General features: G+C 51.6%; 1 protein-coding gene across 5 annotated transcripts; it reads left to right on the forward strand.

Annotated features, from left to right (window-relative positions):
- The first annotated feature begins 195 nt into the window (after positions 1–195).
- Positions 196–22789, forward strand: EXOC3 (exocyst complex component 3). 5 transcript variants are annotated; one of them, XM_040462430.1, is made up of 14 exons: positions 297–312; positions 1102–1158; positions 1800–1990; positions 2870–3089; positions 11134–11815; positions 13809–13926; positions 14772–14897; positions 15935–16035; positions 17728–17838; positions 17931–18081; positions 19356–19478; positions 20813–20974; positions 21392–21519; positions 22270–22789. In XM_040462430.1, the coding sequence occupies exons 3-14, from the start codon at positions 1847–1849 to the stop codon at positions 22439–22441; spliced, it is 2238 nt and encodes a 745-aa protein (XP_040318364.1). In that variant the 5' UTR covers positions 297–312; positions 1102–1158; positions 1800–1846; the 3' UTR covers positions 22442–22789. The 5 variants fall into 5 exon arrangements, with proteins under 5 accessions (XP_040318363.1, XP_040318364.1, XP_040318365.1 ...); XM_040462429.1 differs by lacking the exon at positions 1102–1158 and having other exon boundaries at positions 196–312; XM_040462431.1 differs by lacking the exons at positions 297–312; positions 1102–1158 and adding an exon at positions 470–678.
- Positions 22790–25126: the final 2337 nt, after the last annotated feature.

Here is a 25126-nt window from a genome sequence, read left to right on the forward strand (position 1 = left end):
TACTGAGAACGGTGCCCAAGGAGAGGCACTGGCAGGTGCACAAGAACAGCCGGCCTGGGGCCGCGGAGGGGAGAGGACAGGAAGGGCTGGAATAAGAGGGGCTGAGTGAGGAAGGGACCCTCCTCACTCCACCCCCGTGGGAGCGACCCGGGCCGGGACCCGGTCCTGAAGGCTACCTCGCCCGGTGGGAGGAGACAGCCACCCCTCAGGTCTGACAGCTCAGGCCCCGCCTTTCCGGCGCGCGACCGGAAGCGGAAGTGTCTGTGGGCGGCTTACTTCCGGGCCCAGAGCCGGGCGGCGGCGGTGGAGGCGGTGAGTCGTAGACGGCGGCGGCGGAGGAGCGCGAGCTCCTGGGCGGTGGTCGGCGTGGTGCGAGGACGGAGGGGACGGAGGGGGGAATGGGAGGGGTCGGGCGGGGAAACGGGCAGCACAGCCGGGCTCTCGACTGTCGCGGCCCGGTCGCTCTGTGGCCGGGAAGGCTTGGTTGAGGCCGCGATGTCGCCCCTCACCCCGGTGGGTAGGGGCCTGTCGACTCCGAGAGCGCCGCTCGCTGGGGAGCTTTCGGGGGAGCACCGAGCCAGCCGCAGGGGGCCGTCCGAGGCCTGCTGTGCGCACCTGCGACCGGCTGGAGGCCCGCTTCTGCGGTTACCGTCCCGCCCCGTGCGGAAAACCGTGCAGGTGTGCGGCCGGTGGAAGCGCGGGTTACCTCTGCAGTGAGTGTCGGCTGAGGAGGAAACGCCTGCCTTCGGATGGTGGAATTTAAGGCTGGTTGCCTTTGGCATCTGCGCATTTTTCTGTCCCGTTAGATTCTCGGCATTGGTGGGCGTTGGTGGGAAGGACTGGTTGCAGCGTAGTGCCTTTCGAAAGAGGAGCAGAAAGGCGCATCCTGCACCCAGTGATTACCTGATACAGAGCCCATGGCGGAGATAGTCGGTGCAGTTCTGGGTTTTTCTGAAAGCTGTGGGAATGAGGAGTAAAGTATTAAGGGAGAGGATGGCCCTTCCGCTTTAAGAAGCTGTATACAGAAAACATGCGCGGAAGTAGGAGTTTAATAGCTGAGGTCAGGGGATCCCGTGTGTATGAAACCCTCTCACTTGGCAGGCCTCACCAGATGCCCCTGTTGGTGCCAGGAATAGAGCCCTGGAGCTGGGCTGGAAGGTAGGTTTGCGCGGCAGGCAAGCGTCGGTGCTCTGCACGTTGTACCTGAGCACAGGTGCCTTCTGCCCCCTCATCTTTGGTTATTGGGCCGTTCAGTGCAGGCAGCAGAATGCTGGGTGTTACAGGCGGCAGTGAGTTTTGAGGGGAACCCTAGGGCGTGGGCCCGGACTCGAGCAGGGGAGGGGCGAGGCATGTTGAGGTGTGTGCTGTCCCTGTGCCTCCGCGTCCTCACCGAGGCCTCTGGGCACAGCCGCCCCACCGATGTGGCCAAAGGGTTCTGTGAAGGCTCCAGAAATTGGCCTTGTCTAGGGAGGAGAAGTCCCTTGGAGACCGACATCTGATAGGATGAGGGGTCTGTAGTCCCCACGGACACGTTCTCTGTTCAGAGATCGGAGTTCATACCTGTGAGTGCCTCTGCTCCACTTAGGGGTAGAACTGTCTTCGTATCAGAGTTCTGAAGTTTGCATTTCGTATTAAGGAGCTCGTAATCCCGGTTCAGCTTTCGGGTTTAATGGGTTAATGATCTCAAATGCTGTCTTTCCAGCTCCATTGTGAACAGCTGACTGTTAGGGGAATGAGTTCTGTACCTGGTATTTCTTCCTTCCCTGACCTCCTCCCGCGCTCTCCCCCCACCCTCACAGGACACCTCTAGCATGACAGGTGCCGACATCCCACCTGCTTTGTAATCATGAAGGAAACAGACCGGGAGGCTGTTGCGACAGCGGTCCAGAGGGTTGCTGGGATGCTTCAGCGCCCGGACCAGCTGGATAAAGTCGAGCAGTATCGCAGAAGAGAGGCCCGGAAAAAGGCCTCTGTGGAGGCCAGATTGAAGGTACGAGACCAGAGAGGCCATGGGCGTCGGCTTTACTCCCAATCAGGACAGATCTCTTTCTTTTGAGTTCTGGGTTTCTGCACAACATCTTCATTGTAGTTTTGCTAAATTAAATTGGATTTTGTGATGATCTGGAAAGAGGCAGAATGGAGCATCACCTTTCCTTAACACATTCCTTCCAACCCTGTATTACCAAGCAGTAGATTCACAAAGGAGATTGTGGGGATATTGGAAGTCCCAAAGGAACACCCTTAAGAGAATGAGGCTGCAAGGTCACCTCTTCAGCCGAAAACGCTTTTAGCATCCAGGCAATGGCAGGCTTGATGAGACAGGTGAGGGTCATTCATTTGTCCCAAAATGAAGCATCCGAAGGCCGGTTAGACTTATTTAAAATGGTAGTGTTCCTTTCATTTAAAAAATAGTTTGGACCCGCTACATTTGTAGTCAGAATTTTTATCTGTTCCAGAAACTTGTGGGATTAACAGATGATTATCACTGGTGACTTAGGAACCTTGTGCAGTCTGTTACCATCGTCGTAATGATTTCTACCTGCAGTTTATGACTCCTGGGTCAGGTGTGTTCCTGGCTTTGATTGTGCCACCTGGTCTTTCCCTTCCCTGTCCCCTCCACCTGCTGCCATTCCTTCGTGCCCCCTGCCTTCTGGCTGTACAGCTTGCTCGTGGCCATTCGGCATCACTGGTGGAGGGAGTCTGAATCTCAGATGTACCAGTTCTGCACAGAGGCACTGTCCATCATGAGACATGAGCCAGAGAGAGGGCCAGGGGGTGGGAGGGGGGAGAGACAGAGAGAGAGAGAGAATATCTTAGGCTCCAGGCCCGGTGCAGAGCCCGACGCATCTCCCCTGGGTGTCTCCCCTAGGCTGCGATCCAGTCCCAGTTGGATGGTGTGCGTACAGGCCTGAGCCAGCTCCACAGCGCGCTGAACGACGTCACAGACATCCAGCGGTCCCTGGCCGATGTCAGCAGAGACTGGAGGCAGAGCATCAACACCGTTGAGAGCCTCAAGGATGTGAAGGACGCTGTCGTGCGGCACAGCCAGCTTGCTGCCGCCGTGGAAAACCTCAAGAACATCTTCTCAGGTGGCTGGGGGGACAGCTGAGGAGGGCGGGTGCCTTGGGCGTCAGGGGCAGTGTGCTGTCTGTGCTCTTCCCCACAGCTCTGTGGGTGATGCGGGGGTGGACCCAGCTTTCGTGCAGGGTGTTTTGTAGACCTGCCTCTGCACGGATAGTGGGTTTGATTCCCGCCTAAGCAGTTGACTACTTGTTTGGACTAAGGACGAAGGGACCAGTTGCAAAGACCAGAAGAATGCTTGTCGTTCTGTTTGCCAGGACAGAGGCACAGAAACGGGTTAGTCAAATAAGCGCTATGGGAGCTTCGCTCCCCTGGCCACAGTATGGCTGTTAGACCAGGGGGCCCTGACAGGCCAAGGAGAAGATGCATCCTGGTGAACAAGACAGAGGGTCCAGTTCCCAGAGAGAGGTGATGCAGGAGAGTAGCGTTTTCTAGGTGGAAGAGAGTGCTCACAGGCCAAGGGTGGGGAGGGCAGAGGAGGGACTGCTCTGCGGTATCAGGCAGCTCAGCGCTGGGGACCTTGGGACCTGGTGGGGGTCTGGGGGCTGGCGGAGTGGCGCAGGGAAAGGGAGTATGGAGTGGCCCTTTCGGAGCCGTGTCCCGACACCTCATTACTGAGAAGAAGTATACTCCACAGCCTTGTGGAACAGTGTCAGTCACCTGGGCGGGGCTCTCTGTCCACTCTGCACAGTCCAGAGTCTGTCTCCCGCCACCCTCATCCCCTCCCCTTTATCAGGGTCACCAGCATCCCAGCCAGAGGCCTTGGGATAGTCTGATGCCGAACCTTCCTTTATCCCATGTCTGGTGTCCGTGGATTCTTTGTGTCCTTCCCTAAACTCTGCTTGACCCCTGAACGTCACAAGGCCGCGTGTCTCCCACCACTGTGGAACTGCAAAGCACCTTGGCAGCTTGCGTCCTCAGGCTCTGACTCCTCGGCCCTCTCGCGCCTGGTCTGACCCCTCGCTCTGCACTCAGCCTCCCAAGGTCTGATACCTTGGGCCACCTTCCAAGTTGCTTCCCACGTAGCTACGCGAACGGCACAGCTGTTGCTGGCCTTGCAGCGGGTGCTAAGGAGGCAGCTCCTCTTGGTGGCTGTCCCCAGGACTAGCATGGAGTCCCCACGCCCGACTCTCCTTTGTGACACCCAGCTGGCACCTTGCTAGTTAATCTCTCTCCTTACGATTTCCTTCCAGTCTTGTAAAACTAACGCCAGATGACCAGAACGTGACTTTACTGGAAGCAGTCCGTCCACAGGGGTTGAAAATAATTTCCTTCCCTTGAGGAATGAATGAGGCTGTGTTACATATGTATTTTTGTTAGGAGTAGATCTTACTGGGAAGATGTGCTGGTGTTTTGTTTTTGTTTTTCTTTTTCTTTTTATAATTTTTTTAATATGAAATTTATTGTCCAGTTGGTTTCCATACAACATCCAGTGCTCATCCCAAAAGGTGCCCTCCTCAATACCCATCACCCATCCCCCTCTCCCTCCCACCCCCCCATCAACCCTTAGTTCTCAGTTTTTAAGAGTTTCTTATGCTTTGGCTCTCTCTCTCTCTCTAACCTCTTTTTTTTTTTTTTCCCCCTCCCCCATGGACTTCTGTTAAGTATCTCAGGATCCACATAAGAGTGAAAGCATATGGTATCTGTCTTTCTCTGTATGACTTATTTCACTTAACATAACACTCTCCAGTTCCATCCGTGTTGCTACAAAGGGCCATATTTCATTCTTTCTCATTGCCAAGTAGTATTCCATTGTGTATATAAACCACAATTTCTTTATCCATTCGTCAGTTGATGGACATTTAGGCTCTTTCCATAATTTGGCTATTGTTGAGAGTGCTGCTATAAACATTGGGGTACAAGTGCCCCTATGCATCAGCACTCCTGTATCCCTTGGGTAAATTCCTAGCAGTGCTATTGCTGGGTCATAGGGTAGATCTATTTTTAATTTTTTGAGGAAATTCCACACTGTTTTCCAGAGAGGCTACACCAGTTTGCATTCCCACCAACAGTGCAAGAGTGTTCCCGTTTCTCCACATCCTCTCCAGCATCTATAGCCTCCTGATTTGTTCATTTTAGCCACTCTGACTGGCGTGAGGTGATATCTGAGTGTGGTTTTGATTTGTATTCCCCTGATGAGGAGTGACGTTGAGCATCTTTTCATGTGCCTGTTGGCCATCTGGATGTCTTCTTTAGAGAAGTGTCTATTCATGTTTTCTGCCCATTTCTTCACTGGATTATTTGTTTTTCGGGTGTGGAGTTTGGTGAGCTCTTCATAGATTTTGGATACTAGCCCTTTGTCCGATATGTCATTTGCAAATATCTTTTCCCATTCTGTTGGTTGCCTTTTAGTTTTGTTGATTGTTTCCTTTGCTCTGCAGAAGCTTTTTATTTTCATGAGGTCTCAGTAGTTCATTTTTGCTTTTAATTACCTTGCCCTTGGGGATGTGTCAAGTAAGAAATTGCTGCGGCTGAGGTCAGAGAGGTTTTTTCCTGCTTTCTCCTCTAGGGCTTGATGGTTTCCTGTCTCACATTCAGGTCCTTTATCCATTTTGAGTTTGTTTTTGTGAATGGTGTAAGAAAGTGGTCTAGTTTCATCCTTCTGCATGTTGCTGTCCAGTTCTCCCAGCACCATTTGTTAAAGAGACTGTCTTTTTTCCATTGGATATTCTTTCCTGCTTTGTCAAAGATGAGTTGGCCATACGTTTGTGGGTCTAGTTCTGGGGTTTCTATTCTGTTCCATTGGTCTGTGTGTCTGTTTTTGTGCCAATACCATGCTGTCTTGATGATTATAGCTTTGTAGTAGAGGCTAAAGTCTGGGATTGTGATGCCTCCCGCTGGTCTTCTTCAATATTACTTTGGGTATTTGGGGTCTTTTGTGGTTCCATACAAATTTTAGGATTGCTTGTTATAGCTTCGAGAAGAATGCTGGTGCAGTTTTGATTGGGATTGCACTGAATGTGTAGACAGCTTTGGGTAGTATTGACATTTTAACAATATTCTTCCAATCCATGAGCACGGAATGTTTTTCCATTTCTTTATATCTTCTTCAATTTCCTTCATAAGCTTTCTATAGTTTTCAGCATACAGATCTTTTACATCTTTGGTTAGGTTTATTCCTAGGTGTTTTATGCTTCTTGGTGCAATTGTGAATGGGATCAGTTTCTTTATTTGTCTTTCTATTGCTTCATTATCAGTGTATAAGAATGCAGCTGATTTCTGTACATTGATTTTGTATCCTGTGACTTGGCTGAATTCATGTATCAGTTCTACAGGCTTTTGGTGGAGTCTGTTGGATTTTCTGTGTATAATATGTCATCTGCAAAAAGTGAAAGCTTAACTTCATCTTTGCCAATTTTGATGCCTTTGATTTCGTTTTGTTGTCTGATTGCTGATGCTAGAACTTCCAACACTATGTTAAACAACAGCAGTGAGAGTGGACATCCCTGTCGTGTTCCTGATCTCAGGGAGAAAGCTCTCAGTTTTTCCCCATTGAGGATGATATTAGCTGTGGGCTTTTCATAAATGGCTTTTATGTTTAAGTATGTTTCTTCTATCCTGACTTTCTTGAGGGTTTTTATTAAGAAAGGATACTGAAAAAAAAAAAAAAAGAAAAGAAAAGATACTGAATTTTGTCAAATGCTTTTTCTGCATGGATGGACAGGATCATATGGTTCTTATCTTTGTTTTATTAATGTGATGTATCACGTTGATTGATTTGCGGATGTTGAACCAGCCCTGCTCCCAGGAATGAATCCCACTTGATCATGGTGAATAATTCTTTTTATATGCTGTTGAATTCAATTTGCTAGTATCTTATTGAGAATTTTTGCATCCATATTCATCAGGGTTATTGGCCTGTAGTTCTCTTTTTTTACTGGGTCTCTGTCTGGTTTAGGAATCAAAGTAACGCTGGCTTCATAGAATGAGTCTGGAAGTTTTCCTTCCTTTTCTAGTTTTTGGAATAGCTTGAGAAGGATAGGTATTATTTCTGCTTTAAATGTCTGGTAGAATTCCCCTGGGAAGCCAAGATGTGCTGGTTTGACGGCCTTCAGGCTTTTCTCGTTACCTGTAATTCAGGAGTGCTGTGCACACAGCCTCCCCCCCCCCCCCCCACTTTATTTTAATGTAAGATACACAGGGTGGAAAGTTTATCAGCCTGATTGTTTGCGTGTACAGTTCTGTGGTGTCAAGTGCTTTCACGTTGTTGTGCAGCTGTCGTGACCACCCACCCCCGGACTCCTCTCGTGAAACAGGCATGGGACAGTGTTGCGTGCCCGTCACATGCTAGTAAAACTGAAAGAAAAAACAAATTTTACACCCGTTAAATGTTAGCTCCCACTTCCCCTCCCTTTACTAGTTATGGGTCTGTTTAGATTTTCCATTTCTTCAGGGGCACCTGGGAGGCTCAGTCGGTTAAGGGTCCCGCTCTTGGTTTCGGCTCAGGTCATGATCTCACGATTATGAGATTGCGCTGACATCGGGGAGTGTGCTTGGGATTCTCTCCCTCCCTCTCTCTCTGCCCTCGCCTGCTCACACTTGCTCTCAAGATAAATAAATAAACTAAAAAAAAAAAAAAAAAAGATTTCCTGTTCTTCAGGGTCAGTCTGGGTGGGTTTGTGCCCCTTGTCTAGGTCATTGTACAGTTTCCAGGACTCTTGTGGTCGTATTTCTGCAGGATCAGCAGCCATGTCCCCACTTTCATTTCTGATTTTAGTATTTGAGTCTTCTTTCTCTTTTTAAGACCATTTAGCCAAAGGTTTGTCAACTGTTGATCTTTTCGAAGAACCACCTTTTGGTTTTGTCGATTTTCTGTGTTCTTTTCCTGTTGTCTGTTTTGTTTCTCTCTGCTTTCCTCTTTACTGCCTGCCTTCTGTTGACCTTAGGGTCACCCTGCTCTTCTCCTGGTTCCCTAAATTATAAAATTCGGTTGTTGACTTGACATTTTTCCTTTTCTTTGATGTAAGCATTTAGAGTTCATACACTTCTCCTTTAAACTGCTTTCCTTGGTCCCATGAGTTTTGGTGTGCTGTGTTTTCATAGGTATTTTCTAATTTCTTTTGTGATTTTTTTCTTTGATCCAGTGATTGAATATGTTTAATGTCCACAGATTTGTGCATTTTTCTAATGTTACAGATTTCTAACTTCATCTATCATGGTTGGAGAAGGTATTTTGTATAATATCTGTCTTTTAAAATCTACTGAGATTTAGTTAGTGGTGTAAGATGTGGTCTGTCCTGGAAAACGTGCTCTTGGAGGAACAGGTGTGCCACTGCTGGGTGGAGTGTCCCCTGGGTGTCTGTTAGAGGTCGGTGCTTGTGTGGTTCAGGTCCTCTGTGTCCTCCTCTCTTGACTGCTTGTCCTGTCCGTTACTGTGAGTGACATCGAAGTCTCCCAACTATGATCACAGGACTGTCTATTCCCCAATCTTGCGGATTTCTGCTTCGTGTAATTCGGTGGTCTCTCATTGAGTGCGTAAATGTTTGTAATTGTATCTTCTGGCTGTAAAGAGCTTCTTATTAACATATAATGCCTTCTTTGTGTCTTGTAAACTTGTTGATTTGGGGTCTGTTTTGCCTGATATTGGTAGGGCCACCTGCTCTAGTCTGGTCACTGTTCACATGGAGTGTTCCCTCCGGCCTCTCATTTCACACGCTTTGTATCTGTGGATCTCGAGTGAGTCTCTTGTAGATGCCAGGTGGCTGCATCTTGTGTTTTTGTCCCTTTTGCGGTCTTGGTCTTCTGATTGGAGAGTTTAATCCACTTACACGTAGAGTAATCCCTGATAGTGGGTGCCTTACTTCGTCATTTCCCTATTTGATTTCTGTGTGCCTTACAGCCTTTGTGTCTACCGTTTCTGCATTATTGTCTTGTTTTGTGTTTAGTTGATTTTTTTGTAGTGAAGTGTTTGAATTACTCCTCCTTTCCTTTTTTTATATATCCAATAGCTGTTTTCTTTGTGGTTACCATGGGGATCACATTTAAAAAATAAAGTTAAAATACTCTGAATTTATCCTGGCTTAACTTCAATAACAGATGAAAACCTTCCTCCTACACGATGCCGTCCTTACCCCTTTTCAGTTGTCGATGTCACAAACTTACATCTTTATATGTTGTCCAAAAACAGACTCACTGGTTGTTGTTTTTTATGTATTAGTCTCAAATCATGTGGAATTATAAACCAGTTATAGTAATATTATCTTTGAACAAGTAATTTTTTTCCTAGCTGTATTAGTCTTTTAAATTACTTAGAACAAAAAGTAAAGGTACAAACCAAAGTTACAATAACACTGGCTTCTCCAGCTACCCATATATTTCTCTTACCGAAATCTGTACTTCTCGACCCAGCTTTGCATTACTGTCCCGCATCCTTTCCTGTCACCTGCAGGGCTCCCAGGAGGTCTCCGGGCAGGTTTTGGGGTCACGAGCTCCCTCAGCTTGTGTGTGTCTGGCAGTGTCTTCATATCTCCTTCATTTTGAAGGATAGTTTTGCTGGGTATGGGACTCAGGTGACAGTGGTTTCCTTTCAGTCTTCGACTGTCCCAGCCCCCTGCTGTCAGGCCTCCACGGTGAACAACCTTCTTGTCTTACTGAGGTTCCCTCATAGGCAGCCAGCTGCTTCCCCCTCACGGCTTTCAAGGTTCTCCCTTTGTCTTTGGTTTTCAGCAGTGTGTTTGTAACATGTCTTGTTCTAGATCCTCTGAGTTTTTTCTTCTTGGAGTTTAGTGAGTTTTCAGATGTTCATAGACCTGTCTTTGATCAAGTTAAATGCAAGTTTGACCACTAGTCAGATCATTTCTCTGCCCCCTTTTGTCTCTTTCCCTCTTCTGGGATGCCCACAGTGTGCGTGCCGGTCACCTGATGGTGGCCCACAGACCCCCGAGGCTCTGGTCACTCTCCTTTAGTCCTTTTTCCTTCTGGTCCTCTCACCTGGTAACGTCCATTGTCCCATTTTGGTCCGCAGTCTTCCTTCTGACCATCAGACCCGCCTTTGTACACTTGAGATAAATGTTTTCACTTTCAGGGTGGTTTTTGGTTTCCTTTTAGGGTTCCTGGCTCTTCATTGATGTTTGCATTTTGTTCCTGTATCATTTTCTGGACTTTCTGCACCTCTTTCTTTAGTCTCTGGAGCACATTTAAGACTTGCTTTAAAGTCTTTGTCTGGTAGACCAACCACCTAGTGTTTCTCACGGATGGTTTGTGTTGGGTAATTTTTTCCCCCGAATCTCCATACTTTCCTGTATCTTTTGATGCCTTGTGATTTTTTTTTTTTCGTTGGACATTGGGCATTTGAATCTGGTAACCTGAGAACTCTGAAATCAGGTGCTCCTCTTCCCCAGGGGGTGATTTTGTTTATTACTTGTGTTTTGGTTATTGGAGGCTGTCCCTGTGCTGCAGATCAGACCAAGAAGTATTGAAGGTCTTCTCAGGTCTGCTGAGCCTGGACCTATGTCTGGAGGGAGAAGGGAATAAAAACAGAGGGGGAAAGAGGCACTGGCTCTTTAAATCCCCCAGAAGTCACCTGGTGGAAGAGAGAAGGGTTACAACATTGGTGGTGGGCCCGTAGTAACAGTGGGCTCCACATCCGTGTCCGCATCTCCCTGATCAGCCAGCAGTGGGGACACAGATCCTTAGTATTGGAGGACGTGGTCCTTTCTGCTCACCCAGGTTCTCTCGGGCTGTGTGCGAGCTGCTTCAAGAGCATGTGGCGGGCTGGGCCGGGCCTGGGGAGCTGCTCCTGTGCTCAGAGCTGCGGCGGACCGAAATTAACCTCAGTTTACCACCAAGCCTTCTTTGGGAAGTTGCTGGCCTTCCGCAGACTCCACAGTCCAAGTAGTTACCCAGCTTCTGCCAGTGCAGTTGTCTGGGTGGCAAGACAGGTCCCCATGCTGTGTCCTCTGTGTCCTTCCCAGCCTCCCACACAGACAGGTGCCCGTGCTCCTCCTTCCCAGCATCCCGCACAGACAGGTCCCCATCCTCTGCCTCCTTCCCAGCGTCCCGCACAGCCTTTTGTGTGGTTTTCACAGTGCCATCTTGTGCCTTTTTCCCTAGTGCCCGAGATTGTGAGGGAGACCCAGGACCTCATAGAACAGGGGGCACTCCTGCAGGCCCACCGGAAGCTGATGGACCTGGAGTGCTCCCGGGACGGGCTGATGTATGAGCAGTACCGCATGGACAGTGGGAATACTCGTGACATGACCCTCATCCACGGCTACTTCGGGAGCACACAGGGGCTTTCAGACGAGCTGGCCAAGCAGCTGTGGATGGTGCTGCAGAGGTCACTGGTCACTGTTCGCCGTGACCCCACCTTGCTGGTCTCAGTTGTTAGAATCATCGAAAGGGAAGAAAAAATTGACAGGCGCATACTCGACCGAAAAAAGCAAACTGGTTTTGTTCCTCCCGGGAGGCCCAAGAACTGGAAGGAGAAAATGTTTGCCATCTTGGACAGAACTGTGACCACTAGAATTGAGGGCACACAGGCAGACACCAGGGAGTCGGACAAGATGTGGCTCGTCCGCCACCTGGAAATTATACGGAAGTACGTGCTAGATGACCTCATTGTTGCCAAAAACCTGATGGTTCAGTGTTTCCCCCCGCATTATGAAATCTTCAGAAACCTCCTGAGCATGTACCACCAGGCCCTGAGCACGCGGATGCAGGAGCTCGCGTCCGAAGACCTGGAAGCCAATGAGATCGTGAGCCTGTTGACTTGGGTCTTGAACACCTACACAAGGTAACTCCAGGTTCACTCTTGCGTTTCGTTCACATAGAGTTGAGTTGTTTTGCTCTGGTGTGTGCTTGGCACCCTCAGACTTTGTTTTCTTGCCGACGAAAGTCTCCTCTCTGGCCTGTTTGTGGGCTTCCCCTGAGGTCAGGGCCCAGACTCTGGTTGTGTGAATGCCCTTGTGTTTAGGTGGTGCCCTTGATGCCCAGGCCCTATTGAGCGGCTCTGTGTTGCGCTTTTCTTTTTTTTTTTTTTTTTTTTTTTTAATTTTTTTTCAACGTTTATTTATTTTTGGGACAGAGAGAGACAGAGCATGAACGGGGGAGGGGCAGAGAGAGAGGGAGACACAGAATCGGAAACAGGCTCCAGGCTCTGAGCCATCAGCCCAGAGCCTGATGCGGGGCTCGAACTCACGGACCGCGAGATCATGACCTGGCTGAAGTCGGACACTTAACCGACTGCGCCACCCAGGCGCCCCTGTGTTGCGCTTTTCTATGATACTGAGCCCGCTGTGCGCTAACCCATTCCCTCCTTGCGGTGGCACCCCGAGTGTGTGATTTCACCCCATTGGACAGGTGGGGACGCGTGGGCACAGGAGGTCCCGGGACCTGCATAGTCACATGGCTGGGAAGGAGGCACCACTCCGTCCTCCTGGCTTCCGGTGCCCCCAGTCTGGTTTACTCTCACCAGTAGCCGAGAAAAGTCTGTTCTCTTTGCATTCCAGCCTTGTGGTTTTATCACTTCACAAAAGGAATGAGCGATTTTGTGCTTGATTGGTTTGAGGTTGATCTAAGAATCTCGGGTGAGGGGTGCCTTGGGGGCTCAGTCGGTTAAGCCTCTGACTTCGGCTCAGATCATGATCTCACGGTTTGTGAGTTCGATCCCCGCATCTGGCTCTGTGCTCACAGCTCAGAGCCTGGAGCCTGCTTTGGATTCTGTCTCCCTCTTTCTCTGCCCCTCCCCCACTTGTGCTCTGTCTCTCCCTGTCTCAAAAATAAATTAAACATTAAAAAAAAATTTTTTTTTAAAAAGATTCCCTGGGTGTAAATCTAGGATGAAAAGTCTTTTAATAGTCGCAGAATTTTCTGAAGTTCACTGAGGAAGACCTTGTATTTCTTTTTTTTTTTTATTTCTTTTTTTTTTTCTTTTAACATTTATTTATTTTTGAGACAGAGAGAGACAGAGCATGAACGGGGGAGGGTCAGAGAGAGGGAGACACAGAATCCGAAACAGGCTCCAGGCTCTGAGCTGTCCGCACAGAGCCCGACACGGGGCTCGAACTCACGGGCTGTGAGATCATGACCTGAGCCGAAGTCGGCCGCTTAACCGACTGAGCCACCCAGGCGCCCCAGACCTTGTATTTCTTACACATAGTGGACTAGCTGTTAGTACTCAGCGTTTTCATTGTAAATACACATTTAGGGAACACGGCATAAGGTGTGTGAGTTTTCTGAACATTTAAACCTCGGACTTTTGAGGACTAGCCACACGTAGATACTGACTTCTTTATGGAAACTTTTTTCTGGAACTCAGTTCCCATCCGTGTCTTCTTAAGCACAGTCGCCTGAACGTATTGACACTTTTTGCTGACTCACGTTAGGTTATGAACCGCATAGATTAGCAACACTAACTTCAGGGTCTGGTTTCTAAATTATCGTACTTGGGTGTTACTCCCTTGTTTGATAGAACCTGTCTACTGAGCACCTTGTATTTGCCAGGCCCTGGCCTTCCCCATGGGGAGGTGCTATGGGTAGAAAAAACAGTTCTTCCTCTCACAGGGTTTCTGTCCTGAGTGATGTGGGTGCAGCCGGCTGAGGCCAGGGAATGAGCCGCCTCATGTGGCCCCTTCTCGCCCAGCACTCTCCCCAAGCCCTGCCTCCCCTCCCTGGCGTGGCATTGGGGGGGGGGGGGGCCTTCGTGTATGACAAGACCCAGGAGCCCTTACCTGAGTGTTTTCTGTCTTCCTGGTAATTATTCTTTCTCGTACCTGGTTTTGCCATAGTGCAGAGATGATGGGGAACGCGGAGCTGGCCCCAGAAGTGGATGTCAGCACCCTGGAGCCTTTGCTTTCTCCAGATGTGGTCTCTGAGCTGCTTGACACATACATGTCGACTCTCACTGTGAGTAGGTGCTGTGTGGTCCCGAGCCAGGCTGTGTCCCTCACGTAGACCACGACGTGGGCTCTCTGGGTCAGGCTGCCGTCACCGAAGCCAGTGGGCAAGAGAAGACAGGGGAGAGACCTGTTTTGATGTTGGTTTCCTCAGGATGTGCAGGCTCTGTTTCTGAGAAGTTGGGTCTTGAAGTGCACGTGGCCAGTTAGATGAGGAGGGCGGCTTGTCCTCTGGCCACTGGGTCTGGAGGTTGAGGTACGTGTTTGAACCTCCTCCGGCTGGAGTGAGGAGTGAGCCTGTCCTACCCCTGGAGGCTTTGGGAGGCCCCTGGATGTCCTGCTGACGGGCAGTGGTGCCAGCCAGCCTCTTAGAGCTGAGCCCAGGAGTGGGAGGGTGGTGGCAGTTGGGGACCAGATGCCGCCCAAGACCCCCAGGTGGCCTGTGGTGACAGGAGGAGGTCAGGGTCTGCTTCCTTGGACAAGGTGAGCCCGAGTAGCAGATAGCATTCTGACTGAGGTGCTGAGCAGGGTGGGGTCTGTGTCCTGAAGCGACAGTGCTGGTGTGCGGTCTTCATGGACGGGTCTGCTGGGAGCATGGCAGCCTTGGTGCTTCTGTGTACTTCTGACCGGCCTGGCCTGGCCTGGCCTGGCCTGCAGTGAGGTTCTCGCCCGGAAGGTCGTCTGTGGAGGCCCCACCTGCCATGGTGGCGGCTTGTGGCACGGCTCATGTGGGAACGGGGACTCCCGGGACCCTGAGTTTGGTTTCTGCTGCTGCACCCCTGAAGAGAGGACATTGCCTTGCTTCAGAGGGACCTGTTCTTCTCTTCTTTCTCTGCGATGCTGGACTTCTTTTAGTCAAACATAATTGCCTGGCTGCGGAAAGCACTAGAAACAGACAAGAAAGACTGGCTGAAAGAGACGGAGCCCGAAGCCGACCAAGACGGGTACTACCAGACGACACTCCCTGCCATCGTCTTCCAGGTACTGTCGCACCATCGAGGGTCATTCCTGGGCTGTTCGTGGGCTCTGTGGGTGCTGCAGATCAGCAGGAAGCCGCCCCTATAGTAAAGACAGAGGGAGCCCCACCTCGTACTTCAGGCCCTTCTCCGTCTGAAGCAGTTGTGCCCACCGTTGCTTTAGTTTCCGTGAGGTGTTCGGATTTGAACTAGAACCTAATTATGTGTTATTTGCGTATGGTGCTCAGATGGGAGTTTGCTTTTTGACGTTTCCTCATGTTGGAAATGTCCAAGATTTGTGTTCATAAATGCCGCCTGATTGAACATCGCCTGATGGATTTGGGAAGGGGTCCTTTATGTTTTGGCCATAATCATGCCTTCTTATGATTACTTTTTGACGCCTGGCACTTGCTGGCGCCCTCCAGCTTCTTTCCTGTCGGCTTTTCTTCCTGGAGGAAGCTTTCTGGCAGGAGGGGGGCTGAGCCGTGTTCTGATACTTGTGTGGGACCGTATCAGTGGCATGTGCTTGGGCACCAGCTGGGCACAAGTAAGCGATGCGGGCGTCTGTCTCTGGGTGACACCGTCGGCATCCGATGGGGCCCCACCCTTTCCCTCATTTTGGAAACTGGTGTCCTGACAGGCCTCGTGTGCCACAGGCCTGGAGTTGGCTTGGCCGTCTGGCCTTTCTCTGTCTCTGTACATCTGCCTCCCCTCAGTCCAGTGTGTGCCCTCCTAACTCTTCGTAAGGAATCCCCGTGGCAAATCATAGCCCAACCCCCGGCACCCATGTGACCCCAGCCACACCCAGCCTCCCTGTCTGGGGAACATATACATTTCCCTCTTTGTGGAGACCAGCCTGTTTGCAGGTAATTAGGAAGTGATTCACTTGGTTTTTTTCTATCTAGTGAGAAAGTTGTTTGACTAACTTCGTTATTTTTCAAGCAATTTCATTTTTTTTTTTTCTGAATGTGGACTGTAACTACCAATTGGCAGATAGGGGTTTTATGTAATGGGAAACTCTCGTGAGTTTATATGACAATTGATAAGTTCTCCAATTTTTAGATGTTTGAACAGAATCTCCAAGTTGCTGCTCAGATAAGTGAAGACCTGAAAACAAAGGTACTAGTTCTGTGTCTTCAGCAAATGAATTCTTTCCTGAGCAGGTATGTATTTTTGCCAGCGTGCTGATTTAGAAAGTGTATGTTTTTAAAACTTAACAGCAAAATTTTGATCCTGATACGCCTGGTGTTAAAAAATGCTTGAAGCCCGGATTTGCTATAGTGACCTTTGTTATTTTGAAACAAGCCTTTTCTACTGTCTTCCTTTGGAATGGACTGTGCCATTTTCCTGAGAGTCTGGACGGGTCCGCTGGGCAGTGAGGTCTCCTGGGCAGTGAGGTCAGGGCCGCTGTCGTTAGAGTCTCCTCCAGACGCGTCCTTCCTGTTGTCTGAACTGCCCCTGGCCCAGGAGGGGGAGACTCCTTCGGTGGTGGCTCCACATTCCATCACTGGGAGTCGGCCCTCCAGGGCGTCTCGGGATGTGTTTCCAGGACCCCTCCCTCCCTCTGCATTGTTCACAAAGATTTTCAAACCTCTACAGAAGTAGAAAGGTGTAAAAACCTCAACTCGTCATCCGTCTTCAAAAGCTGTCCCTTTAAAGCCCCCTTCACCTCATCTGTACACCCTGAGGACTTAAAAGCAAATCCCAGACATCCAGGCACCTCATTTCCTGCGTTCTTATCTCACTGTAGGGCCATCAACCCACGTACACATGAGCATCCTTTCTTGGGATCATCTGACACCAAATTTGTATTTGGGTCCCCCCGTCCCCCTGTTGATCCAGGAAAACCTCTTTCAAGTTACATATTCAGACGGGGTAGCGGCAGGGTCTGCATTGCGAGGTCTCGGGTCCTCGAGTGCGGCCTTGCTCCTCTTTCAGCCACTGGCCTGTGGACACATGTCAGATTATCTCACAGTGCCTAACCCTGACTGCCATCCACCTGCCAACCACGTGTTGGCTTTAAAGGCTGTGGGTTTCATCTTTATCACCTTGCCCTTTGGCAAGAAGCCCGCACAGGCAGTGTGTACACGAGGAGATGCACGTCCCTGTGTCTTCTGCTGGCTCAGGCGCTGACAGCTGGGCCCCTCACTGAGAGTCCCCGTCAGTCACCCACCTGCACATCATGGCCTTGTTTAGTCCTTTTGTTAGCAGAAAGAGGAAACTTTCCTCATCAGCCTCAGAAGCTTGATTACCTGAACCACATGTCGGACAGAAAGGCAGAATAAATGCTTAATTATTTCTCTGTAATTGGCAGTTTTCAGTTTGCTTCTTTCTTAAGGTCTTTTAAACATACATACGGTACGTTGTGCTGTTCTACTCTTGTACGTGTTTGGGAATCTGACAAATTCAGAAATAACGCGTGTAGTGATCTCACTTGCTTGTTTTCTTGACCTCAGATGAGTTATTTATTTTTGAGTAATTTATTGGTTCTTCAGAAAGTGAAATTTTATCTAATATTTGATAATGTTTTCAACACTATTGTATGCATTTCTAGGCAAGTTGTATGTCCAATGAAATAATAATTTCCCATTTACTCAGAAATATTTCTAAATATTTGTGTAATGAGAATCCTGAACCATATTTTAAAGCCCGATAGAAGATTTATCTTCAAGAGTCCGTTTAAAGTGATCAGCTTCCCTGGTCTTACAGATCATCCCAAAACTCACCTTATTCGTAAAGACTTGCCTGCTCAGGTGTCAGCGGTGCCAGATGTATTTATGAGGTGTGATGTCAACGTGGCGCCCGGCACACCCACCTGCCCCTCGACTGATGTTTACTGGGGCTGTGTGTTCCAGATACAAGGACGAAACCCAGTCGTACAAAGAACAACACCTGAGGGACCGGCAGCACCCGCACTGCTACGTGCAGTATGTGATCGCCATCATCAACAACTGCCAGACCTTTAAGTAAGTGACCGTGGACAGGGCGGCCCAGAAACAACAGAGGAGCAGGTAAGGGCTCTCGGCCACTTCACGGAGCTGTAACTGTTGCCTCGTAGAGAATCCATAGTCAGTTTAAAGAGGAAGTACTTGAAAAGTGACGCGGAAGCAGGCGTGTCTCTGAGCCAGCCAAGCATGGATGGGATTCTGGACGCCATTGCGAAGGAAGGCTGTGGCAGCCTGCTGGAGGAGGTCTTCCTGGACCTGGAGGTGGGAGCCGCTTCTTTGCCGTTTCGTTTCTAGGCAGAAAACGGGGCTACCGTCCTGTGTGCCTTCGGGGACACGCACCCAGCTGACAGTCGACTTCACCTCTCTCACTGTCAAAGGGCTTTTTCCGTCTCTGTGACGTACGCCTGTACGACAGAGGCCCAGGTTTGGGGCCCTTCCAATGTACAGCTGAGCAGAGACCCCGTGAACTGTGAGGAGACTCAGTGGGGGCAAGTGTGCAGACGGATTACGTTCATTAGCGAGTTCTCGAAACCAGAACCAAATTGAGAATATGTGCACACTGCACACGCATCACGTAGACCGGTCTCAGCTTTGAGTGAAAACACAAAACAAGCCATTAACAAAGTGCGTTTCACATCACATCTGAGGGATAATACACCGAGAACAGCAAGTCAGGTTAGATGGCTTAGCATTATCTAGATATGTTCGCAGAAACCAGAATATATTGAACAAACTAAAACTGTGATCGATCTCAGGTCCTGCTGGGAAGGAAGTAGCTGGAGAGGAGCTTTTGGGGTGATTGGTGGGATCGTATTGTGAGGTCTGTAACTTTCTTGGAAATGGCGTAGAAAACAGATGAAATGTATACGTTTGAAATCATTTCAAAATAAAGTAACAACTCTAAGAGAAAAGTAAAGGATGACCAAGTTTCACAGAAAAGGGTTTTTACAAGTGTCCTAAATACAAAACAAAATTGCCTATCTCCCTGACCTTCAGGATATGCAAATTCAAGCCAAGTGGTATCTGTTGCTTAGCGGGACAGCAAGGGTTAAACACGGTAGTACCTGTCCGTGTTGTCGCCGGCCTGGGGACAGACGTGCAGACAGCAGTTTCTGGAGGGCTACTGACGCTTCACTTTGCACACTTGTGGACTGAGTTACGCTCTTGGGGTTTCACCTGCAGAAACACAAATTCGTCGCAGCCTTCTTTGTAATTGCCAAGTGTGAAAAACTGTAAGTGTCCGTCAGGCTGGGGTAAATGAGTTGCAGAGTATCAAGCAATAAATGCTCGTGAATGTTAAAGGCAGCACGTGTACTGCAGGCGTGCGTAGAGGACGCAGCCCAGCACGACGGTCACGTGCGGCGTCCACCTCCCACAGCTAAGGTACGCGTTTGCGGATCGCGGGCCAGTGGGGTTTCCCGTGAGTGTGTCTGCTGTCACAGAACGGCACCAAGGCTCGGCAGCACCTTCCTCCCGATACACGTGACTTGGGGACAGCGTCCAAGTGACATTTTTCTGTGTCCTTCACTTTTCAGCAACATCTCAGTGAGCTGATGACGAGGAAGTGGCTGTCGGGGTCCAACGCCGTGGACACCATTTGTGTTACCGTGGAAGACTATTTCAATGACTTTGCCAAAATTAAAAAGCCGTATAAAAAGGTAAGGGCGCGGGCACAGCCACTTGGTGTTGGCATGTGCTCACCTGCATGTTGGAGCCCACATGGCATCTCGTGTGGAACTCAGTGTCCAGTTCTTCTGTGACTGGGTGTTCACAGGTGGTTTCAGTAACCTGAGGCAGGGAGGACACATCAGCGTCTAAAGGGGTTTCTGTTGTTCCTTTAGCCTTACTGCCTCCTGGCACCCCACCAAATCGTCTTTGGCACAAGGCCACACACGCAGGCAGTGCTCGTGATGGGGACCCCTGGCAGGGAGGGTGGAGGCAGTGGCTGTGGACCGGGGTGAAGCAGCCGTTCCCTCTCCGGATCCCCATCCCGGGCACAGGCAGCCTGGCTGTGTTTCCACTCCGGCAGAGGCCCAAGGGTTCTTCCCCGTGCGGCCAGGCCCTGCGAGGACCTGGGAGCCCTGCTGCAGATGGGCGAAGGAAGGAGCCGTGTGCCCAAGCCCCCGTGTCCCTCGGCCGTCTGCATGAAGTCCTCCTGCAGGGCCCGGGTGTCTCTCCTCACTCCCTCCTCGCGTGTCCTGCCAGGGCATTGGGCCGTGCTTGTGTACCGTAAAAAGTGGTATATTTTAAGAAGTTTGTTTCTGGCTTATGGAAGTGGTTTTAATACACTGACTTCACATTCAGATATTGTAAAACTTTGTGAGTGTTTCTAGGATTTGTCTTTGGACCCTTTCAGACCTGTACGTACGTGGTTGTGTCATTTTAACAGAGACACTGTTTTCGTTTCTGGTCCTCGCACCTTTCGTGTCTTCCTGTCCTGCTGCGTTGGCTGGGACCCAGTATAGCCCTTGTCTAAGGACTAATTTTACAGGGAATTCTCGTGACTCAGCCACTAAAAGTGATACCTGTAGGGAGGCCCGGTGGTTGGAACCCCCGACCGACCGGTCCCCTCGCCTGCCAGGAAGCCTCCGGCCGGTCAGAGGTCGGCGTGCAGCCCTCTCGTCCGTTGCTTGCACAGTTTTTGGTTCCACTGTTTACTTCCGTAAACATCTGTTGTGTCGATTGAATGCCGGTGTCTGGCAAGTGCTGTGTGCAGGCCTCCGGATGGTAGACGGGTCTTGTCTGGATGGCTTCTCTCGGGCGGCTGGCGGGCGCGTGTCTCGTGAGAGAACCTTGTTTCCAGTTTCCTTTCACCACTTAGTGGAAAGCACCATAGCCAATGGGGTTGTGGTTCAGCGAGGTGATGCAGTGGAAACCTCAGATGTGCACCTGCTGGAGGGTTCTGCCGGCGATTGGCGAGGGCTCGCCCGCCCGGGTCTCCACAGAGGGTGGACCTCCGCAGGGACCTCGCTGACCCTGTGTCTGCCCGCAGAGGATGACGGCAGAGGCGCAGCGGCGCGTGGTGCTGGAGTACCTGCGGGCCGTCATGCAGAAGCGCATCTCCTTCCGCAGCGCAGAGGAGCGCAAGGAGGGCGCAGAGAGGATGGTCCGGGAGGCCGCGCAGCTCCGCCACCTGTTCCGGAAGCTGGCCTCCGTGAGTGCCGCCTGGGCCCCGAAGCTTTCTCATCGCCCCCACCCCCCAGGGCCATAGGCCAGTTGGTCGGGGACCGGGTGACCTGTCGGTCTCCCTTGTGTGAACGGGAAGGTCTGGTGGACCCTGTGGCTGAGGCTTCGTGCACTGGGGCGTGGCTTCTAGACCCTTGGGGGGCAGCGCTAGCCAGACGCTAGCCTGACCCTCATGGGCAGTCCTGGGCTCACTCCCTGTGGACTGTCCCCGCCCTCCTGCCGGTAGCACCGCCATTGAGTGCTTGGTGAGGGCTCCACTGTGGATCCTGAGCTGGATCCAGAGCCACCTACGTAGGAGGTGGGGAGCCAGCCAAAGTGAGGGCTTGACAGAGACTCGTCGGGGTCCCCCTCTGTGGCCCTCAGCCGCTGGCGCCCTGTCTTCCAGGGTTTTGGGGAGGATGCAGATGGGTACTGTGACACCATCACTGCCGTCGCAGAAGTTATTAAGCTGACAGACCCGTCTCTTCTCTATCTGGAAGTCTCCACGCTGGTCAGCAAATACCCAGACATCAGGTAAGGGCCAGTGTGCCTTCCTGTTCCAGCTAGAATTCATGGCGCAGAGCAGCGGGCTCATTCCCAGGGTCACTGGGAAGATGAGAGAGCCTGGCTGTCAGCTGTGAGCGCCACTGGAGGCGCAGGGAGGGGAGTCCGGGCTCCTGTGGGGACAGACTGGGGGGGCGACCGCCAGGAGTAGAGTGGACGGCAGAGAACAGCAATGTCTCTGTGCCTCCCCTGGCCCTCCACAGGCCCCCCACATGGGCCGCGTCTCCTGGGGTCAGCACCAGTGAACAGGTGGGGCGTCGGTCACGCTCTGTTTGCTGGGGAAGGTGCCCAGCAAGGTGGCTTCAGGAAGCTCCTCTTGTGCTCCTGGGTCCAGAGAAGAGGGGACACGTGCCACACTCGACCAAGACACTCAGCCAGTGTCTTCCCTTTCTGCCAGTGTTCTGGGCTTCAAGCAGGAGGGCCTGGTGGTCCTGTTCTCCCCAGGGTCCTCCTGCTCTAAGCAGGCAGTCCATTAAAAATTTAGGAGAACAGAGTCTAGAAAGCTTTGTGCTTGTAGCTTGAAGAAAAGGCCACAGTGAGAGGAGAACTCTGGTTTCTCTGCTGTTGTTACGAGTGGTCTGCAGCTGTCCAGCCCCCTCTGGGGCCTTGGGGTTGGCTGAGCCAGGCGTGGGGAGAGCACTGGGGGAGTTCCAGTCGGGCCTGGGGGCCGGTGGCTGTGCGTGCACCCCTGACGCAGCCCTGGTGTCCCCACATCCACAGGGATGACCACATCGGTGCACTGCTGGCCATGCGGGGGGACACCAGCCGGGACATGAAGCAGACCATCATCGAGACGCTGGAGCAGGGCCCGACGCAGGCAAACCCAAACTACGTGCCCATCTTCAAGGAGATCGCGGTCCCCAGTCTGAACGTGGCGAAGCTCCTCAAGTAGCCTGTGGGCCCCAGCCTCGCTGTGGCGCTGTGCCCGTCCCCCACCCGCGGCCCCGGCCTTGTGACGCTGTGCCCGTCCCCCACCCTTGGAAATGCGTGGCGGCCAGAGGGACATGAGACGCCCAGGTCCCGCATGCCTGCCTCTGGTGGGACCGCGCTCGTGGCTTCTTGATGAGTGAGCTCTCTGATGGTCTTGGCTCTTCTGGTTTTCTCCTCTCTTGTCGTTTGAGGGGGCCTCATGGTGCCTGTCCCCCTTAACCCCTGGGTCTCCCCTCATTTCTGCACGGTGTAAACACCTCCAAAACTCTGCCGCTCAATAAAAGAGTCTAAACTCTTGCAGGAAAATGAAGACTTCCTGGTTGTGAAGGGTTTCTTCCTCGGGGTGACCTGGGAAGGTTCCAGGGCCCGGAAGCTAGTTTCTGGTTGACAGGTGTGCAGCCCAGGGACGTGCGTCAGCCCGGACCAGGGGGCCTGGGGCCTGTGTTCCGCAGCTCTGCATGGAGCCCCCTCGTGCTGAGAGTCCTACCGGGTGAGGTTGGACAGGCGTCCCTCTGGTACGCCCTCCCGTAGAAACAAGCCTGGCACCCGTGGGTATGGCCGGGCAGGTCCTCGCTGGAGACGTCGTGAGCGTCAGATCTGACAGACTCGAAGTGAACGTGAACGTTTATCTGGTGCGTGCTTCAGGGTCTGAGCTTACGCCTGACACGGGATCCCGTAGACCCCCCGTTGTGTAACCATCTCCACGGCAACTGCTTCAGCAGTGGCTTTGTTTGCACATTAGTCTTTCTTTAATCTCATGACAAATTAACAAAGAAGCCACGCCAGAGTGAACGATAGGGACCGTATGTGGGGTTTGAAGGGTCCTGACCCTTCCCCACGCTGCCGTTTGCCAAGGGGGTTCCTCAGATGCGCCGTGCAGTGCCGGCCACAATGAGGGACGGGGTGTTGCCCTGCTCCCCCACCCTCGCTTCAGGGGCCCAGGGACTGCAGACCCCTTGTGAGTGCGGCGGGGGCCACTCTGAGCAGCCGAGTCTGAGTCTCTGGGACGTGGGCTTCCCTTCCTCTCCAGCCACGTTCAAGGTGCAAAGCTGGTAACCACCTTTATTTCCTCTTCGCGAGATAAAAAAAATTCACACGTAGGACTTTTTCTGGAAGGAATCCACGCCTAAATGGGATGAAATAACTAAACATGGGATGCAGTTCCTAGAACCGTTACTGGTTCAGGAGAGGCGTAACTTTTCGACAAATGCGTAGTAACGCCCTGTCTCTTCGTGTACATGCTAAGTATGACGTCTTCATGCCTGCGTGGAGCAAGTGCCCAATGCTTTTTGAGCGCATACAGCGAAGAGTTAACGATCGTTAGTTATTGTCCCTATAATAATAAAAATACATCTATTTTTCCACCAGCTGAGAGAATTTTCACTCCATGTTACTTTGGAGCAAACATCCGGGGTGAATCTTCACACAATGACAGCAGACCCCAGTGATGCACATGGTTCTGGCCGGTCCCCTTGCCCTGATCGTGTGATGGTCACTCCGGTGTCCGCGGTCCCTGCTCACACCTGCTTCCACGCCTAAATGGGATGCCTGCGGCGATGGTGGGCTGAGCACTGGCTGCCTGAAGTGAATGCCAGATGCCGGCGCGTCCCAGACCCTGGGGACTCGTGGTTTTGAAGGCAGCACTTTGGCCAGGATGCGGTGGGAGTGGTGGGGACAGCAGAGGGCCGCGTCCTGGTGATTGGGTGACACCCAGGGGAGGGTCACCTCCAGGCCAGTTGGTGCCAAGCGTCCATTGGGGAAAGTGGGCTTAACGGGACAGCAGCCTCCAGCCAGTACCGGAAACAGGTTCGCGTCGGGCCACTGCAGACTCGCTGAGTCTCGGGGCCGCTCTCTTGCTGTTCAGTTGGAAGAAGATGCGTCCAGGGAGGAAATTTCCTTGACTCTCAAGTTTCATTCACAAGGGCTCCTGGTTTGTCTGTCTGACTGGGGTGCATTCTTGCGAGCTGATGCTCACCGGGGGTACTGTCCCTCTCGAGTCCACCACTGTACAGCCCAAACAGCTGTGACCCCAAAACACGGAGCCTGGAAGCACGGACACTTCTTTCTGTCCAGAGGAAATCTTCCAGGGAGGGTGGGCCACGTGGAGGCTTCTGGCTGCCCCACCCTCCCTCCTGCGTGGCGCGCCCGTCAGCCAGGCATGCCACGGGGACACCAGTGCCACCTGGGAAGAGACGCGGGACTCAGTGAGGAGAAGCCCGGAGATGGGCTCCCTGGACAGCCGGTCTGGGAGAGTGCAGGTGGGGCCCTGACGGACATGGGTGGGGTCAGGTGGCGTCCCTCCCAGCCCCGGAGCACCGGACGCTGCAGAGGCCAGAGGACTCCCCTATGGGACTGGACGAGCGAGGCCCTGCCCACACCTGGATTTCTTGGTCATAAGGCAACACGTCTGTAGTATTACGGCGGTCCTAGAACCCACACTCCTTGAGACCATCCTATCAGGTTTGAAACGGCTGTAAATTTACAGTAAGAAGTTAGATTCTTCTTATAAAAAAAGTATCTGTGGACTCAGCATTGGTGTGCCATTTTCTTTTATAATAAACATCTAAAATTTTAACTATTAAAAGATGCGTTTGTGCCACAAGACTTCAAGGATGACCAGGGGGTGTGAGATCCACCTGGGGGGGGG

This window comes from Herpailurus yagouaroundi, unplaced genomic scaffold (assembly GCF_014898765.1).
Source record: "Herpailurus yagouaroundi ecotype Mexico unplaced genomic scaffold, PumYag 321, whole genome shotgun sequence".
Classification (NCBI taxonomy): domain Eukaryota; kingdom Metazoa; phylum Chordata; class Mammalia; order Carnivora; family Felidae; genus Herpailurus; species Herpailurus yagouaroundi.

Coding starts and splice junctions, on each gene's coding strand:
- EXOC3 (XM_040462429.1), top strand. CDS start 1,847: ATGAAGGAAACAGACCGGGAGGCTGTTGCGACAGCGGTCCAGAGGGTT. Junction 1,991..2,869: donor CTGTGGAGGCCAGATTGAAG/GTACGAGACCAG, acceptor TGTCTCCCCTAG/GCTGCGATCCAGTCCCAGTT. Junction 21,520..22,269: donor AGCAAATACCCAGACATCAG/GTAAGGGCCAGT, acceptor CCACATCCACAG/GGATGACCACATCGGTGCAC.